Raw genomic sequence first — 17,751 nt, 5'->3', positions numbered from 1 at the left:
GCTTGAAATTTTCGCGGGTGGTGGCTCTTACGCGCATGCGACACCTACAGACTACTTTAGTGAAATAATCACAGCGTCCAGCGCGAGTCGGATCACCTCTTTACAACCGAAAGCTGTATGACTAGCGAAGAATTTCTGCAGGCATATATGAAAGAATGGGAATCACTGACAATCAGCATCAACGAAACTTGAGAACCTCGGCGGACGCTTCAAGTCGCACTGTGAGTCGACGATGGTGTCAACAAGAGGTCCTAGGTTCAAATTTTCTGACGGTGAAAAAGTGTTGTGTTATGAACCAGATCCAACAAAGGCTAAAGTCCTCTACGACTCGAAGGTATCAACAGATGAGATTATTATTCATGCCTTAGTTTGAACGGAAAAAGAAGCACGAAAGTTTTGTTATTCTGCTTAAGTACAACCTCTATTTAGAGCAGGGTGACAATATTTGACATTGAACATCAGCAGGATGAATAATACGGTGACAAATATTTAAGCTCGGCCTTACTTCCTTCACTATTGGACACTGCGACACCAACATCAAGTATTTGTTTATTTATGATAGCAGTGCCAGAACGATAATCTCTCATTGGATGGGACAATCTAGTTTGAGTTCAGATGATTGTTAACATACGTGGGTTGCCAGGTTTTGACTGTTCTAATATTCTGAAATTCGATAATCTAATTACATGTGGCATTACATACACTATTGTTAAATTGGTAATTTGGAGATGATATACTGATTATTTAATCCTGCTTGATTAACAGCAATTACTTTTAATCGAACATTTTTGTCTCAGGTGTTAGATGTGATCGTCAATAAAGATCAACGAGGTCGCAAAGCAGTAGAATATCTGGTACATTTTCAGGTAATGAAAAAATACATCTTTATAGATGTAATTACTGACTGGCTATTATTCAATTTCATCTTAACTGAAAGGATTAATTACACCAGATGTTCAACATTCATTAGTGAAATAAAGATTCTTATTTCAAAATCAATTACCTATATATCTGAGTTTGAATACTGATTGTATGAATAAAAGTTATTCTTAAAATAGGGATGGAATTCGTCTTGGGATCGATGCGTCACAGAAGAATATGTTCTGAAGGATACAGAAGAAAATCGCCAGCTACAGAGAGACCTTGCCCAAAAAGCCCAACTTCAACTGTGAGAACAAAGTTAATAAGTCTGTTACCAAAAAAAGTTCAGCAAAAACTTATCACTTTTTAGTAAGAATTAACTGTAAGCAATATCAAAATGACCTAATCTAACGATCTGGTGTACCTTTGAATGTGAATGAAGTAATCTATTTTTTGGACAGGAACATCAAATTTTGAACTTATTTGGCTTTTACTTGACTAAAAACTTATGTTTCAAAGAGGTGCATATCTGTACCGAAGAGAGCGGAAAAAACGCAGCCACAAACTGTCGGAACGTTCAGTAGGATCGGGACCGGAGCCTGGGCGCAGGGCCAGGAGTGGCGGTAGCCGTGCGACATCAGCAACTACCGGGTCTTCCGAAGATGGCAGTTCTGGTCAACACGATGATTATGATACCGAAGTATGACGTGTATTATACTATTCGCCACCTTTACCCTCTGCCCATACAACACACAAAATTTTAACTGTTTTTTATCGACATTAGTCGAAAACTTAAATCCCTGTATATTTTTTCATTGGCTTTACGTTAGCCTGGACTTTGGAGCTCTATATTACGAGTTATTCAATTTACATTTATAATCACTCTGTTTGTTTTTCAATAGGAGGCTGCAACAGAGGAAGATACAGAAAGTAGTTCGGAGTATGGTGATGACAGTAGCGGAGGCGATGAAAGTGGAGGTGGAAGTCACTCTGGTGGAAGTCATCGACCAGGAATAGATCTTGATATTGGTGCTACCTTGAAACGCTTATTAGAACAAGATCATGATCTCATAACTCATAAAAATAAGGTATGTCTCGTATACAGCTAGTTGTTGACATTTCGTTAAGTTTCCTTGATCATAGGTAATTTAACGATTTTATTTGGCCTCACTGTTTTAATTAAATTTACACATATTTTTCAGATTGCTGTATTGCCAGCTCAGCCAACAGTATTAAATATTTTGGAAACATGGGTGCAACACTTTACTACTACCCAGTTAACAAATATTTCCGACAAACCCCAACGAAACAAATCAAATCATACCATTGAAAAAAGTGTTAGCGATGTTAATATCTCTAGAGAAGTCGCAGACGGATTGAGGATTTACTTTGACTTTACATTAGCTGACCTTCTGTTGTATAGAGAAGAAAAGGAACAGTACGAAAGCTTTCGATCATCCTATCAATACGTTGATCTTGCACCTCCTCTTAAAGAAGAGTCCTTTGAGTACGTATGTGTTATTAAATTTACATGTGCTGTTTCAATAGGGTGACTCACATTAATTGCAATGTTTTCCAGTAACTGCCGATTTGCCCACATCAGATATTTATATCTATTACTTGACTAGTAGTTCACTTTGTGTTCCAGTAATGCAGATCAGAATGTCACAATCAAAGAAGAACTTGAAGATACAGAATTTGCTCATTTACCACCGTTTAGAGAGCATGAATCTGAACTTGACAACTCATCACCCAAACCGCCTGTCGAGTCTAAGCGTAGATTGCGATCCTGTAGAGTGAGCTCTATGGATGAAGGAAGACAACTTCGCTCTTATGATGAAGTTAAACAAGAACCAGGCAATTTGTCGAGGTGCTGCAGTTAATTTCCCTTCGCCATTGCCAAATTTAACAATGTATGATATACAATGTATTAGTCAAGTTCCTAAGAAGCTGCATATTGTTGAAATTGCCCATTTCTCTTTGACAATGGAATTCATCAAAATATTAAAAAAATTCTTTTTCCCACCCTAGCATAGCTAGTACAAGCTCACGATGTTCTAGTCCTCGTGGCTTGCCTTTAAGACTACCAATAATTCCGTCAGCGCAAATTGGTGCTTTACTTCAACAATCAAATGCGTGGCGCTTAGTACCTGAATCTGCGAAGCGTCAAAGTCCTTTGGCTCCATCTATGTATTATGGTGCGATTCATCTGACACGACTTTTTGGTATGTATCTACCTCTGTCCGCTGTTGTACTATGAACTAAAATCGTATTCACTGCATATTGACATAAAGACTGCTTCGTACCGAATGGAGTGTAAAATGGTAATACTAAACATATTAGGTATATACTTTTTTTTATAAATGTAATTCGTTTCATTCCAGTGAAACTGCCTGACTTATTACAAGCTGCGGACATGCCTGAAAAAAAACTGAAGACACTTTTGAAGCACTTGGATATGTTTCTAAGGTAAGTGTATAGATTTGCAATAGAGATGTAGATACGTAGCAAAAATTTAGTTCGTAATGGTCCTTCAATGAATCCTTTTGAAAATTGCAGTTTCCTGGAAATGCATCGAGAATGGTTCGGTGAACAATTTTACACACAAGCAGAGAATGTACCCCTGCAACAGACTGTGAATTTATAGTGGCCCAAGAAAATTTGAAAGATATAAATCTACTTTAATTTTCTACAACTTTTTTAAAAATATAATCTAACCTCCAGTATGACATATACCTGCGAAACTGAATGGTGACTCTAATTAGGAAATTTGAGGTACTATTCACTATTATTAATGTATCAACCAATGCAAAATAAATTTTATCAACACTCCGGGTATCATATCGTTAACTTGTTTCATTTATTGCGATTAACCGTATTGTACAACATAGTTGTATTCAACTACACGAAGAGAAGACGTTTATGGCCCAAATAGGGCCAGGAGATGATTACACAGCAGCCCTGATGATGTCAGAATATTTTTTAACTTTGCTGGCAACACTCATGTCGACATATTTGTCTCCAATAGAAACAACCATGCCTCCAATAATGGCTGGATCAAGTTTAGTTGTAAGAAGAATGGTCTGTCCCTGTTTGAGGAATCCTTTAAGAGTGGCTTCCAATTTGTTCTTGGTCTCTGCGTCTAATGGCTTCGCAGTGGTAACTTCGCAGACTACCTCTCCTCGGTTTGCTGCCATGATAACTTTGAAGGCATGGACAACCCCATTAATGTTCTTCAGGCGCCCATTCTCCGCAAGTAAAGATAATAAATTGGTGGTGGCCTGGTTTAGACTAGCTTTAGTACCAACAGCCTTCAGAGCATCGACCTTAATACTACGCTTGATAGTTGGGTCCTTCACGAACTCAGCCAGTCTCACATCTGTCCTCAACAAGCCCTGTAAATCATTTGAAGTTGGTGATCAATACTAATTTTGTGGAAAATAGCGTTTTAGTGACAGTAGCTGACAGAAAAAGAATATCAAACAGAATATGTAAACATACCTGAAATTTGATCAGGTCCTTTTCCACAGCATCCAAAGACTTCTGCTTTGAGGCGGCAGAGAAGAGTGCAGTGGCATATCGTCCATCCAGTCCAAACACCTGTACTGGAGGCTGCGAAGAATGAAATTTTATATATTTAGCTGCTTCAGATTGCTTTTTTCTTCACGAGAATAACAATGGTTGCAACACTTTTTCTAAGAGGGCACAATCTTAAACTTTGACAGAACTACGGGCAAAGGTCGACTTGATTATTGTGTATTTTCTTACGCAGTGTCGCTATATTTTCCAACAAATTTGGAATATACACACTTGCACGCTGAGCAATTTTGCTGTTAAAATTAATATAAATCTAAGTATTCTTTATTTTATTAATTCTGCAACTGACTTAGTTCTCCCAATTAGCAGCTGACGTTTTTACACCTCGCATGACAGTATTGTTGCTATAATTCTATCAAATATCAAAATAAATAAGTGAAATGCATACTTGGATTTATTGTGAGGGGTAACAAATTACACACAGGTTCTAGTGCGATAATTTGTAATAAAATTATATGTTTGTACTTTAATCATTTTGTGTAGTGAGTGGGGTTACATAATAAGGATAAAAAATGTTTGAAAGAATAGTTTACCTTGACCATCTGCTGTTGCACAGCAGTGGAAGAAAATGCCCTCGCCTGGAATTATAATTCAAAACTCAATTGCAATAAAAAACATAATACAGATAATATTTTTAGGGGTGCAGACGACATTGAATGTGGCACCCGCGATGAGTAGACAGTTACGTCGATGTGAATATATTTTGGGTAAATTGCATTGCTATGTAGAATCGTTACGAAAGGAAACAAATGTTTGTTTTCTCAAAAGTACAAATAATATTGTTCTCAGTTTGCGACATTGGTTAATAAATGTTCGCTTACGATGATGTTCATCCTGCTGGCCGCCATTTTGAAGATTTGAGACAGACAGAGTCCGGTGTGAACTGTGAAGTTGCGTGGCTTACGTAACAGCCCAGCGTAAAGGCCAATGCACATAGAATTCCATAAGCCATAAGCAAAATTTCATGAGCCGTAGAACGTGTGTAGTTGGAAAAGTCCAACAAATAATGCGCATGATCCATGGCTCATGCACCCTAGCGGAATCATGAAGACTAGTAGTTTTCATGAGCGGAATAAACAATTTAAACTGATGCCGTTCACGGAACATGAGACTTTTAAATATTAAAATGCAGGTTCTTGTGATCGATTCTGAAACTAGAGATCCTTAAGTAGAACCACAGGCGCGTCGTCATAGCAAATCTCCATGTAATTATCTCTATAATTACCTGACCGATCAACGTTCTTCAACATTAATGTCATTAGCATGTGAAATTAAGAAGACGAAGCGCTTTGGCTCAGTCTACAGTTCGAAACCCAGCGGCTGAACCACGTACATGAACTTGGCTCGCCAATTGTCGAAAATGTGAATTCAGACTATTGCATAATTTGCCGTTAATTATCCGTAAATTAGTCGCGCGATGCTCGCTGTGCGTTATTTTGGGAGTTGGCGGGCTGAATTCTTGAAAAATCAGAACGCCATGCGCTTTTTTTTTTGAAAATTGAGTGCGACAAAAAAAAAATTTAACGACTAATTTGCGGCTTATTTACGGCAAATTATCAACCAATTCAGAATTACGCATGATGCTCGCTGTGCGTTTTTTTGGTAGATGGCGCGCCAAGTTTTTGAAAAGATAGCACGCCATCCGCTTTTTTTTTGAAAATTGAGTGCAACAAAAAAATAAGTCGCGCGACTAATTTACGGATAATTAACGGCAAATTATGCAATAGTCTGAATTCACATTTTCGACAATTGGCGAGCCACGTTAATGTACGTGGCTGAAATGTACGTGGCTGAACCATTATCTCCTCATTTACGTTGTGGTCATAAATAGTAGCGCTTGATCGTTAATCGAAATGATCTTAGAACTTGTCGGTTTGTTAGCTTCCAGTTATTATCTCTTTCATTTCATTGCACAAGTTTTTTTGGATTGTGATTTACATTTGGCATACAAAGAAAAATATGGGAAACCCATTGGTAAGAAAATGATCAAATAATTTAGTGTGGCACATCTTATTGGTGGTTAGTTGTACATGAATATAATGATTGTATTAAACATTCGTTGCAGACTATTGCTAAATGCTAAGATGTTATTCACAGTTAATTTTACTTTGTAACTGAATGGTAGTTGTTCCAAAAAATATCAATATTTAAATATCATGAAATATATCTCTGGCTCTAGATACGCTCCGAAACAAAGTTGTATGGATAACAGGTGCATCCAGTGGAATAGGAGAACATCTAGCCTATGTCCTTGCAAGTGCTGGTTGCAAGTTGATATTATCAGCCCGGAGAGAAGTTGAATTATTAAGAGTCAAAGAAAGATGTATAGCAGGTATGAAATTATTGTCATTACAGTTATACTATGGATTCAAAGAACTTGAACGGAACTATTCCTAGCAACTTTCTGATCACACAAATAGTTTCAATGTCAAAGCGTGTAGAGAATAATAGTTTACTAGTTCACGATAATTCTTGTTTTCTGTAATAAGATCTTTCGAATTTATTTCAATTTAGATCAATTTATTTTTTGTAATTGGTATCCTTTCATCTTACCCATATTTTTAATTACAAGGCTCAAGTTAGTAACGTTAATATATCGAAATGTTGAAACAAAAAATTACTACTTCGCAACTGTGGAATAAGTGAAGAAGAATTTAAAAAATTTGAGTTTGTTGATGCTGTATCAACAGTTTGATAATTTTCAGGATATCCTGATGTTGCAAAATAATCACTTTCTTAAGATGTGTCATTACAATAACGTTACAAACTTCAGCCTGATTTTTAATTATGAGCGTAACTGTCAGAACTCAAATTATAACCTAGGCGATGACAGCGCAGATAAAAAGATTTTTTAATTGTCTTTTCAACAAGTATTCTAACAAATAGTTCATCACTGCATATGCAGTCAAAAATGAGTTGTTTTTTATTATGTCATTTCCTAATATGAAATTGTCTTGTTTGAGAGACTATCAATTTTATGTTTTACAGGAAATAAGCTATTGACAGCAGATGATGTGGAAGTTCTAGTACTAGACGTTGTTGCTATTGAAACACACGAAGAGGCATTTAAGCACGTCATTAATAAGTTTGGCAAAGTAATGTAACAACAATCTACATGTACTTATGTTATAGAGTATAAACATTTATTCTTAATTATCACACATTTAAGATCTGAGTAAATGCATGTTTTATGCGATCGATTTTTGATATTTAAATAATTGATTTGTATTTCTGATTTGACAGGCTGCTATTATTTTGAATTGATCACCAATCATAAATATTAAACGTATTTATATCAAATCTGATTTGGTAAATCGCATAAGTAGTATCGATTCATTTCCGTTGATTAATACAAGTTTAAAAAATTTTATGTGTTTGGTTAAAAAAAAATGAAATCATATAAATTCAGCATAGTTTTAAAGTAGTTTTATTTGAATCAATTCACTGTTTAGAAGTGATATGAAGTCATAAATTGAATAGTAACATTAATCTTAAAGGGGGGCTATAGTCAATTTCGATGCTATGGTATATAACTCGAATCATTCAAGTCCACATATCTCAAACGTAAAAAACGGAATAACAGCCTCATAATACATCCAGTTCTGAACAAAACTACTCCAACACATTTTCATTTAACGTAAAAATAATGAAATGGCATGATTTGTACGAATTTACTATCGCGATTTCGTTTTACAATGGATAATTCGAGATATATACAACAACGTCGAAATCGACTAGACGCCCCCTTCATGACCTTTAATTACACAATTTCTTTTGCTCCGTTCAGCTGGATATTCTAGTGAATAATGCAGGAAGAACACAAAGAGCTTTGTGGGCAGAAATAGAAATAGATGTGGATCGTCAAATGTTTGAATTAAATGTATTCGGAACGATTTCCCTGAGTCGCATAGCAATGAAATACTTTTCAAAAAGAGGTGAAGGTCATATAGCAGTGACTTCAAGTTTGGCAGGTGTTATGAGTGTACCTTTTTCTGCTACCTATACCGCAACAAAACATGCACTACATGTAAGTGACTTATCATAATAAGCTGTAATTTTCAGTTTGATGTACACTAGATATTGCATAACAGAGTTGATAATATTATTGTATCAAACTTTACCGCACATTTTATTTAAATTTCTCATAATAACTTCAGGGATATTTTGGTGCTTTGAGGCTGGAAACCTTTGGACAGAATACCAAAATAACCATTTTCTGTCCTGGTCCGACACAAACACCTTTCTTAGCAGAGTCTTTTACTGGAAAAAGTGGAGAAGTATGGATGACGTGTTTCGAAAAGTCATTACAATCCATCTGTTATGGGTTAAAATCTATTAGTAGGATTGTGTAATATCGACAACAGGAAATGACCGAAAATTCGGGTTTATCTGAATTAAATTTTACAGAAACTAGGAGAAGAAACAGCCGTATCTGATGCAAAAATGAGTTCAGAACGTTGTGCCAATTTATTTGCAGTGGCATTGGCTAATGAAATTTATGAAGCTTGGGCTGCTTACCCTAAAGTAATGTTATTGGTACATATTTGCGCCTACTATCCCAATATATTGAACTTGTAAGTATATTTTAAATTATTGATTAATTACCACACGATATTTTGCTGTAGTAATGCATAGTAATCAGTAATATTACTGTTTCGTTTTTTCATTTAGGTTACCCAAGTTTATATCATCGAAGAAGTTTCTTGACATGCGAGACTCTAAGCAAGTACTAAAAACAGAGTGAAGATAATATCTATTTTTTGAGGACTAATTTTAATTCTACCATAATACAGTCAAGTACCATTAGAGTCCATCAGTTATGGATCCTTTTTGACTTTTGCGAATATCTCCAATTTTTGCACCTTTGCTTTTATACCAGGAGATAAGTTCCCTTTCCCATTCAGTGCTACTGAAATCTTTTATGGTAGTAGTCATTATAAGTCATTATATTGATCGGGGAGAAGAAAGATGGTTTTTAAACAGACATTTTATTTACCACATCTATCCAATATTGTTGTTACTATGAGATGTTTATTAAATTTTGTACATTATACTGTGGTAATCTTAAATATATAATTTGGTAAAGTTAACCTTCGTTCAATTTTTCAGTTGATTGTTTATTTTTTTTCTTGCTTCTTTACCACGTAATATCGCAGTTTTGAATAGTCTACAATAGAGTTCAATCGCCACAGGTGTATCATCATTTCCAGGAACAGGGTAAGTGATGAGGTTTGGATTACAATTTGTATCGACAATGCCTACAGTGGGGATGCACATTTTAGCTGCATCTCGAACAGCGGTATGTTGATTTAATACGTTATTCAAAGTATTTAGGAATATGCATAAATCGGGTAGACGTGTCGCGTCGCCAAACTGTTTATCAGCGTTGGTAAATATTCCACCCCTCCAAAATCTTGTGTGAGAATATTCCCCGCATTCTTTAGCAGTTTTATCAACGAGATGCGCGTTTTGCGTATTTCTACAAAAAAAAACAATTATACCACCGTTAAATGCTATGTGGGCAGTGAAATTGAGGGCTCGTCGTAGATGGTCAGCTGTTATATCGAGATCAAATATCAAATGGTCCAAGCGAGATCCGAACAGGTAAGGACGCATATGATCGTCTAAAGAGCCAAGTTTATGACCATAGTGCACTCTTGCTTTGAATAAGTCTTGAACTGTAAAAAGTTTATGAACTCCAAAGAAATCTGGATGTTTTAGTGGATCTATTGACGGGACGTCGGTTCCTAGAAGAAAAAAAAACCGTTAACGAAGAACGTAGATCTGTGTGCCAAGTGTTATGGCTATTCATGGAGTTGACGGGTTTAGAAAACTTGGAAATCTCACTGTAAGCAGAATCCCAACCTGTTTTCTTAAACTATACAATGACTGAGAAACAGCCATTTACGACGGGAGGGAAGGAATTCGAGCCAACTAAACTTGAAAAGTTTCAGGTAAATCGGTGCAAAAAGTGCTAAGCCGCTGGACATGTCAGGTTTAATTGATAATCAAAGTATTTGTTTAAAGGCATCCCCACCTTCTTTTGAAACAATTTGAGGTTGTGATTGAGTTGCTAAATTCCTTAATTTCTGTGAAAACACCCTTGACGTCCGGAAGCGGCAACCCATATTTAGCACTGCAAAAAAAATCGTGAGACACGTACGCTCTAAAACAAAATTTAACTGATTAATTTCTAAAAAACATACTTTTCGAAAAAAGCGTCTGCCCTAACACAGAAGCAGCCATTTTTCTACACCACACTATTTATTTTATCGAGATTCGAGAATCGCGGTATGAAAAGTATGAAATATACTTTTGGTAGGCGGCCGCCTGGTGGCCAAGAACAAACTCACAACCACACCGGAAATAACGCCATGCCGTGTTGGCCTGGCAAGACGAATTTGGCATATCAGTGTTTGTACAAAATAATACAAATATTAAGATAATTGAATTTTGCATTAATTGTGTGAATTAAGACGGCAGGATGGTGTTAGCAGACTTGGGGCGTAAAATAACGTCCGCCCTGCGGTCCCTCAGCAATGCCACCGTCATTAACGAAGAGGTGAGGAAAACGATGTAAACAGATGGAAAGTCATTTAAAAACCCGTCGCATATTAAAAGCAAATACTGTTTATAACTATTCCCACCTCGTGTGATTGTTATGATTAATTTGTATCAAGATCATTGCAGAACATCGCAATTCCTGTTCTTATTAAAATGCGTACATTTTTCTATCAATAACCAACCTAACCTAACCTGACTTTTCAACACAATTGCACGCAATTACGTGATTTTTTTTTCGTTGAAATTCATCGTCGAACAATCGAATTCAATGTCAATAGTATTCTATTGCAGAATTTAAATTATTGATTGTCGTCGATTTTGATATCACTGTAATTTCAGTAAATTAAGTCAATTTCAGTTCCACATCAATTTTTGGTTCGATGGCGAGAATGTGGTTGAGAAACATTGACCTTGTTTCAAATTTGATATTGTTAATGAAGAAATAAATATTAATTTTTGTATCAGTTATTAGCAAATTCGGAAATTTTTTTATTTTTATATTCATATCAAAGAAACTTCGGAAAAAATGGTGTAAACCCGTTTTTACAGGTGCTGAATTCTATGCTAAAAGAAATATGTGCGGCGTTACTTGAAGCTGATGTCAACATTAGATTAGTGAAGAAATTGCGTGAGAATGTTCGTGCGGTCATTGACTTTGATGACATGGCCGGCGGTCTCAATAAGCGGAGGATGATCCAAAGCGCTGTCTTTAAAGAGCTTGTTAAAGTATGTTTTTTTTATCACGATTAATTCTATTACCGCCGTGATTTTGATAGTCATTTTATTATTGCAGCTAGTGGATCCAGGCGTGAAAGCTTATCAGCCTGTAAAAGGACGGCCTAATGTGATAATGTTCGTAGGTTTACAGGGTTCGGGTAAAACGACGACGTGTACAAAACTTGCCTACCATTATCTAAAAAAGAATTGGAAATCCTGCTTAGTTTGTGCTGACACTTTCCGTGCTGGTGCCTATGATCAAATTAAACAGAATGCCACAAAAGCTAGGATACCATTTTATGGAAGGTAACTTATTTTGAAACAAGTTAAGGAATCTTGAAGCTGAAATATTGTGTTGTTTATAGTAATTGAGATGATGAATATAAACATCTAATTGTATATCATAATTTATGTGCAAACTTGAAATTTAGTTACTCATAGAATAGTTACTCGACTGTAATGGAAAATGTTTTTTTTCTGACTGGTTTTCAATTAATAATTTTTATTGAAAATATTGCACTACTTTCAGAGTAGAAAATTAGTTTGGAAAAATTCCATCTAAATTTTTGAGTGCAGTTTTGAATTAATCTTTATAGTAATAGATTCAGCTCAGTGTTTGCAAGATTTTTCATTTATCACTTCACCTTTGCATAAAATATTCGCTTAAACAATTTGCAAAATTTATCAAAGTATTAAGCAAGCGTAGCTTTTAAAAACACATTACGAAATATGAACGTCTGTGATGTTAAGCTTCATTGCGCTCGCATTATTGGTTCGGGTATGTATTTACATTGCTGTCATCACAGTTATACAGAGATAGATCCTGCAGTCATAGCAGCAGATGGCGTGGAGATGTTTAAAAAGGAGGGATACGAAATAATTATAGTGGATACAAGCGGTAGACACAAGCAAGAGGAATCGCTATTTGAAGAGATGTTGCAAGTGTCAAATGCAGTGGTAGGTTTGAATGAGTTGTCAGCGGAACTCAATTCTTCAGAATTATTCAGATTGTGATTGCTTTATGGTATTTTATCATAGTCGATTAGAAACCTTTGCAATAATTTGACGTTCACTCAATTTCAACCCGAAACTATAGAAGAAGTTCATTTTGTTGCACTATAATTGCAAATAACTTTGCATTACCGATTTCGTGAACAGATTGATCACATGATCCATTTCAATTCAACATCAATTTATTTCAGAAACCAGACAATATAATATTCGTGATGGATGCAACAATAGGTCAGGCTTGTGAGAGTCAAGCAAAGGCTTTCAAGGACCGTGTGAACGTTGGTTCTGTTATCATTACTAAATTGGATGGCCATGCCAAAGGTGGTGGTGCACTTTCAGCGTAAGTATTCATTGAAGCCAATTTTGAGCTGATATACTTCAGTAAACGATTTGATATTATACGATTCACTTACTTATATTTATATTCTTTATTAGTGTTGCTGCTACTCAAAGTCCCGTCATATTTGTGGGTACCGGTGAGCACATAGATGACCTTGAGCCTTTCAAAACAAAACCCTTCATTAGCAAGCTTTTGGGAATGGGAGATATTGAAGGGTTGATTGATAAAGTTAACGAGCTCAATTTGGATGATAACGAAGAACTACTTGAAAAAATAAAACACGGCCAATTCACTATGAGGGATATGTACGAACAGTTCCAAAACATCATGAAAATGGGGCCCTTCTCTCAAATCATGGTAATTATATGTGACTCCTGGTATAGATAGCAAAAAACTATTTGGTATCAGTTGTTACCAAATAAGTTTCAGGATGTAATTAGTTTGGACAGATTATTAAGCAAATATATTTTGAACGATATTCATATTTTGTGCCATTGGTTAACAGGGAATGATTCCTGGCTTCAGCCAAGACTTCATGTCGAAAGGTACAGAACAAGAATCCATGGCTAGATTGAAGCGCCTTATGACAATCATGGATAGTATGAATGACGGTGGTACGTGTAAAACGTTACAGATATTATTCATAACTAAATCCTGCTTCTTTAGATTGATGTTCTATTCGCCACTTGAAATCATATGAATATGTAGAATTCAAACGACTTTTTTAGAGCTAGACAACAGAGACGGGGCCAAGTTATTTAGCAAACAACCAGGAAGAGTTGTGAGGGTAGCCCAAGGATCAGGTGTAACTGAAAAGGAAGTAAAAGATTTAATAGGACAGTACACGAAGTTTGCCGCAGTGGTGAAGAAAATGGGTGGTATAAAAGGTCTGTTCAAGGGCGGTGACATGACTAAGAATGTGAATCCTACTCAAATGGCAAAGCTCAATCAGCAAATGGCAAAAATGATGGATCCACGAGTCTTACAACAAATGGGTGGGTAGAAATTTATCGGTTTAACGAATTATGATTTGTGTATCTTTAAGATAGCCTCGACCTCTTACCACAGCTTTTAACTGTAATTTATCATCACAAATATATAAAATCTGTTGTGTAGGTGGAATGTCAGGGCTGCAAAACATGATGAGACAACTTCAGCAAGGTGCTGCTGGCGGACTAGGCAACTTGATGGGTGGTTTTGGAGGTAAATCCTGAGACGAAGAATCGGGCGACACTAATGAGTCGCGCGATTATCGCTCCCACCCACAGCAGACTAGGAGACATCAACGAAATTAAGTATCACTTTTTATTATTGCGGAGAATTCTGTCTCTGTTCCCTCCCTCACCTTATTTGTCAGATTTTGGAATTTCTAAAAATATATTTACAGTTTTATTTTCTCTTAAGTTGTTCAGAGAATCTTTATTTTTTTACTGTATTTATAATACTGGGCTTCTGTCCAAAAGTTGAACATTTAATTCAGTTTTCACGGTGTAAGCATCGAGGAATCAGAAAGGCAGGCGTGCTGTACATTTTTTTATCTTTTGGAGAAATTAGCTATTTATTTCATGCATATTCCAGCATATTTACTGCTTTCTTGATGAACTCCGTATTTGACAGGTGCACTAGTTCTTTCTCCATGCTCCACGTTCATGCTAAAAAACAGATTTGTAACAAATATGTATGAACTCGAAATATCAAGTGAAATTTCCTATTCAAAGCTTTCAAGTTTTAATACGAAAATAAATAAGTTTCATGTGCTACAACTGCCGTACATTCAGAACTAGGACTGATTCTGTAACGAAAGTTTCATTTTTTACCGTAACTACGGCATACAATATTTGAGATTTGTATGTGAAAATAAGGTAGGTGAGAGTAGAGAAGATTACAATAACGATTACGAGATTTATTAACATGGTAGATACGGTATGCATTTGACCTCGTACTATGAAAATACGATGTTTTTGTAAATAAATTATTGTATAACATTTTTCCGACTTGCATTCCTTATTGAACAATGAATCCTGTCCTTCACACTCAGTTTCATAAATTTTCATCGCAGCACAAGCCCAAAAAATTCTAATTTTAGATCTGACTAACCCCCAACAATGCATGATAAATGACGTTCTGTACCAATAAATATATAAAATAAGAAGTTCTTTTTCGTGGCACGGAATTTGATCACGAGAAATAAATTTTTATGCCAATAGTGAATTGTACATACAGAGACATGACTATATAATAAATTTGTAGGACGAGATATTTCTTTTATTATCGATTATGACTTAATTTTTTCTACAACATTGCCTGCTTCTTACTGAGTTTATCATTAATTATCAATTGCATAAAACCTCATCACATCCGCCGCAATGATTGCTGTTTGAAAAAAAGGTTTTCAAACGATAGAATCGATTGTCGATATACACGTGATGTGAGAATGATCGTCACCGGCAAGTATCGAGCTTGCGGTAAGAAAAAAAAAAGTAAAAAGTAACGATAATCAGAAAAGGAATGGTAAAAAAGAAACTGGTTTTATTCAGTTTCGAATGGTGGCACACCTGGGCAAGGTCGGTCGGAAACTCGTGCTACCTGGCAGTACTTCACGGTACTACAGAGAGAACGAAGGTTGCGTGTAGGTTATGTTGTTTAGTGTTGGTGCACGGTGAATTGTGGTGGTTTAAAATACCGCATTGCGCGTCGTTATTGGATATAAAGGAGCGCTAAAAGCCGTGAGTAACAAAATTCCATAATAAAACTATCAACTTTTTCATCAATCGAACGAAAAGCGATCGGGACAGGTGTGTCCCAGGTCGCGGTGTCGTCTATGCGACTGCACCTCGAGACTCTCGAGCCGATCGGTGCTCACCAGAGCATTTTTTCCCTTTTTCATCACGCCGAGTACGCTGGCTTGCCTTCAACAAAGGCCGCCTTCTTCGACGGCGTCGCGCCGTCGTTATAATCTACCGAATAATCCAGCTTCCACGACGCGTCGTGGCGGGCTTGCTATTTTTTTTATCATCACCCACGTTTCGCAGAGGCGGTAACGAGGAGGCGACAGGTGGCGATGTCGTCGATTTGCAATTACATTCCTCAATCCTTGAGACCGGCAATGAATTTTGCTCTGCTTGTTTCATTCCTCGCTCTGCAGCTGTCGCATTAAATACTGTTTCTATGCATGTATCTACTCTTTTTGATCGATGCGGCCTCACCTGCCAGGTAAAGGCGTCCTCGAGCTTAGATCAATCTTTGGAACGTTGTAGAACATGGGCCTCCGTTTTTTCTCCCATTCTTCAAATATCATCTTTGTTCGCGAAGTTTAAGCGAATTGGTGTTTTTACTTTTCTACGTAGGGAGATTTAACCGACCGTTTTGTAAAGTACATTTGGAATTGTGTAATACCCGCTTGAAGTTTTATGCCCAACTCCCATGGAAATTGTTTTCAATTACTTCCAGCTCTGTTTACGAGGCTTTCAACTTTTATTGAAGAGAAGAAGAAGGAAAGGAAAAAATTTACTTACAAGATACGAACCGTGGCCGTGCTGCGTGTATAGCTGAGTAAATTACTCCAAGTGAATATCTTTAAATTTATAATTGTTGTGAACCTGATGCGGTTGAACAATATTTATTTACGCTAAAACCATGAAGATCCTGTGTGCGTATAATGTCCTCGATCTCGTCAATTTTTGCTGCTTATTATCAAACTCTCATATGTCCACTCGTAGTTTCTAGCAGAGGCTTGTCGAATTATGTAATAGAAGAAACTACTCCTTAATCCGTAAATCCTGACTTATTAAAAAAGTTTCTCAACATTTTAATGCTGCCACTGTTGCCTCAGGATAATTTTGCCTAATCGAACACTGTTGTGTTTTCGGAAGTGCATGCTTCAATATAAATGTATATAAAGTACCGTTTGACGGAACTTGTTTTGCGTATGTTAAATTGATGACACTTAGCTGAGCTAAGTAGCGAACGGTCACCGGTTTATGCATTATAAACAAATTGGTAGAAATATTTATGCAGTTATGTAGGGATGATGACTTAAGAGACTTCATTCCTTCGGTAATAGAATTGCAAATACGTACTTCAAGGCGAGCCTTGACAGCCGCCCACTCGCCCACGTCTCATGAATAGCAGCGCATGGTTCTCATTGATACGCCAAGTAACAGAAACAAAAACAATAACAGCGACACGGTACATCGGTATTGTGAAAATAAGCCGGGGGAAGCTCCAATAACAGGGCAAAAAGAAAAACCGGCTCTTTTCGAGGAAAGTCGCGTCCATCTTTTTTCGTCCCGCCGTGGGAATCCTCAGACCCTAAGACCGTAGTAAGTTGTCGTCGCATCTGTTACTTGAGACGTCCGGCTGGATATTCGCGACGTTAAAACGGGGCCCTTGAGTCTTCAAGAGGACCGCAGCAGGCAGGTACCGGTTATTTCAATGAAAATTGTCCGTGGGTTTTTGGACAGAAGCAACGAGATCCTTTATCCAGATCTTTGGAATCCATTTTTGACAGATTCTGATTGGAGTTGCCGCTTCGGTTTACCTCTGGCCTTTTATTATACGTGTCTTAAAATCGTGGAGTGTATTTATTCGGAATACAGGTCTACGCGTCTTGGCATTATTAAACTGTGTCTCCAGACGCGGCGCCTCCCTCTTCCCGGGGG

General features: G+C 36.8%; 5 protein-coding genes across 7 annotated transcripts; 3 read left to right on the top strand and 2 right to left on the bottom strand.

The window, feature by feature from the left end:
* Positions 1–116: 116 nt before the first annotated feature.
* LOC124180270 (male-specific lethal 3 homolog) lies at positions 117–3,701 on the top strand. Of its 2 annotated transcripts, none has more exons than XM_046565583.1 (10): positions 117–334; positions 798–866; positions 1,059–1,168; positions 1,381–1,561; positions 1,764–1,949; positions 2,064–2,368; positions 2,510–2,731; positions 2,893–3,086; positions 3,246–3,330; positions 3,421–3,701. In XM_046565583.1, the coding sequence occupies exons 1-10, from the start codon at positions 233–235 to the stop codon at positions 3,506–3,508; spliced, it is 1,542 nt and encodes a 513-aa protein (XP_046421539.1). In that variant the 5' UTR covers positions 117–232; the 3' UTR covers positions 3,509–3,701. The 2 variants fall into 2 exon arrangements, with proteins under 2 accessions (XP_046421539.1, XP_046421540.1); XM_046565584.1 differs by lacking the exon at positions 117–334 and adding an exon at positions 474–717.
* Position 3,702: 1 nt separating this feature from the next.
* On the bottom strand, positions 3,703–5,395 carry LOC124180275 (ATP synthase subunit O, mitochondrial). Its single transcript, XM_046565591.1, has 4 exons — positions 5,280–5,395; positions 4,992–5,036; positions 4,363–4,473; positions 3,703–4,256 (listed from the first exon to the last, which is right to left on the bottom strand). Exons 1-4 carry the CDS (start codon positions 5,391–5,393, stop codon positions 3,810–3,812), a joined length of 717 nt encoding a protein of 238 aa, XP_046421547.1. The 5' UTR covers positions 5,394–5,395; the 3' UTR covers positions 3,703–3,809.
* A 107-nt stretch (positions 5,396–5,502) lies between these two features.
* On the top strand, positions 5,503–9,548 carry LOC124180720 (dehydrogenase/reductase SDR family member 7). Its single transcript, XM_046566466.1, has 9 exons — positions 5,503–5,512; positions 5,628–5,663; positions 6,340–6,432; positions 6,638–6,790; positions 7,447–7,553; positions 8,246–8,485; positions 8,616–8,735; positions 8,866–9,032; positions 9,130–9,548. The coding sequence occupies exons 1-9, from the start codon at positions 5,503–5,505 to the stop codon at positions 9,200–9,202; spliced, it is 999 nt and encodes a 332-aa protein (XP_046422422.1). The 3' UTR covers positions 9,203–9,548.
* On the bottom strand, positions 9,230–10,801 carry LOC124180274 (28S ribosomal protein S2, mitochondrial). 2 transcript variants are annotated; one of them, XM_046565590.1, is made up of 3 exons: positions 10,665–10,801; positions 10,496–10,594; positions 9,230–10,205 (listed from the first exon to the last, which is right to left on the bottom strand). In XM_046565590.1, exons 1-3 carry the CDS (start codon positions 10,702–10,704, stop codon positions 9,556–9,558), a joined length of 789 nt encoding a protein of 262 aa, XP_046421546.1. In that variant the 5' UTR covers positions 10,705–10,801; the 3' UTR covers positions 9,230–9,555. The 2 variants fall into 2 exon arrangements, with proteins under 2 accessions (XP_046421546.1, XP_046421545.1); XM_046565589.1 differs by having other exon boundaries at positions 10,496–10,606; positions 10,671–10,785.
* Positions 10,802–10,820: 19 nt separating this feature from the next.
* On the top strand, positions 10,821–15,079 carry LOC124180271 (signal recognition particle 54 kDa protein). Its single transcript, XM_046565585.1, has 9 exons — positions 10,821–11,020; positions 11,572–11,748; positions 11,816–12,045; positions 12,546–12,696; positions 12,942–13,090; positions 13,186–13,447; positions 13,596–13,704; positions 13,819–14,085; positions 14,207–15,079. Exons 1-9 carry the CDS (start codon positions 10,943–10,945, stop codon positions 14,302–14,304), a joined length of 1,521 nt encoding a protein of 506 aa, XP_046421541.1. The 5' UTR covers positions 10,821–10,942; the 3' UTR covers positions 14,305–15,079.
* Positions 15,080–17,751: the final 2,672 nt, after the last annotated feature.

The sequence above is a fragment of the Neodiprion fabricii genome, chromosome 4, assembly GCF_021155785.1.
Source record: "Neodiprion fabricii isolate iyNeoFabr1 chromosome 4, iyNeoFabr1.1, whole genome shotgun sequence".
Classification (NCBI taxonomy): domain Eukaryota; kingdom Metazoa; phylum Arthropoda; class Insecta; order Hymenoptera; family Diprionidae; genus Neodiprion; species Neodiprion fabricii.
This window is presented reverse-complemented; position numbering and strand designations above follow the sequence as displayed.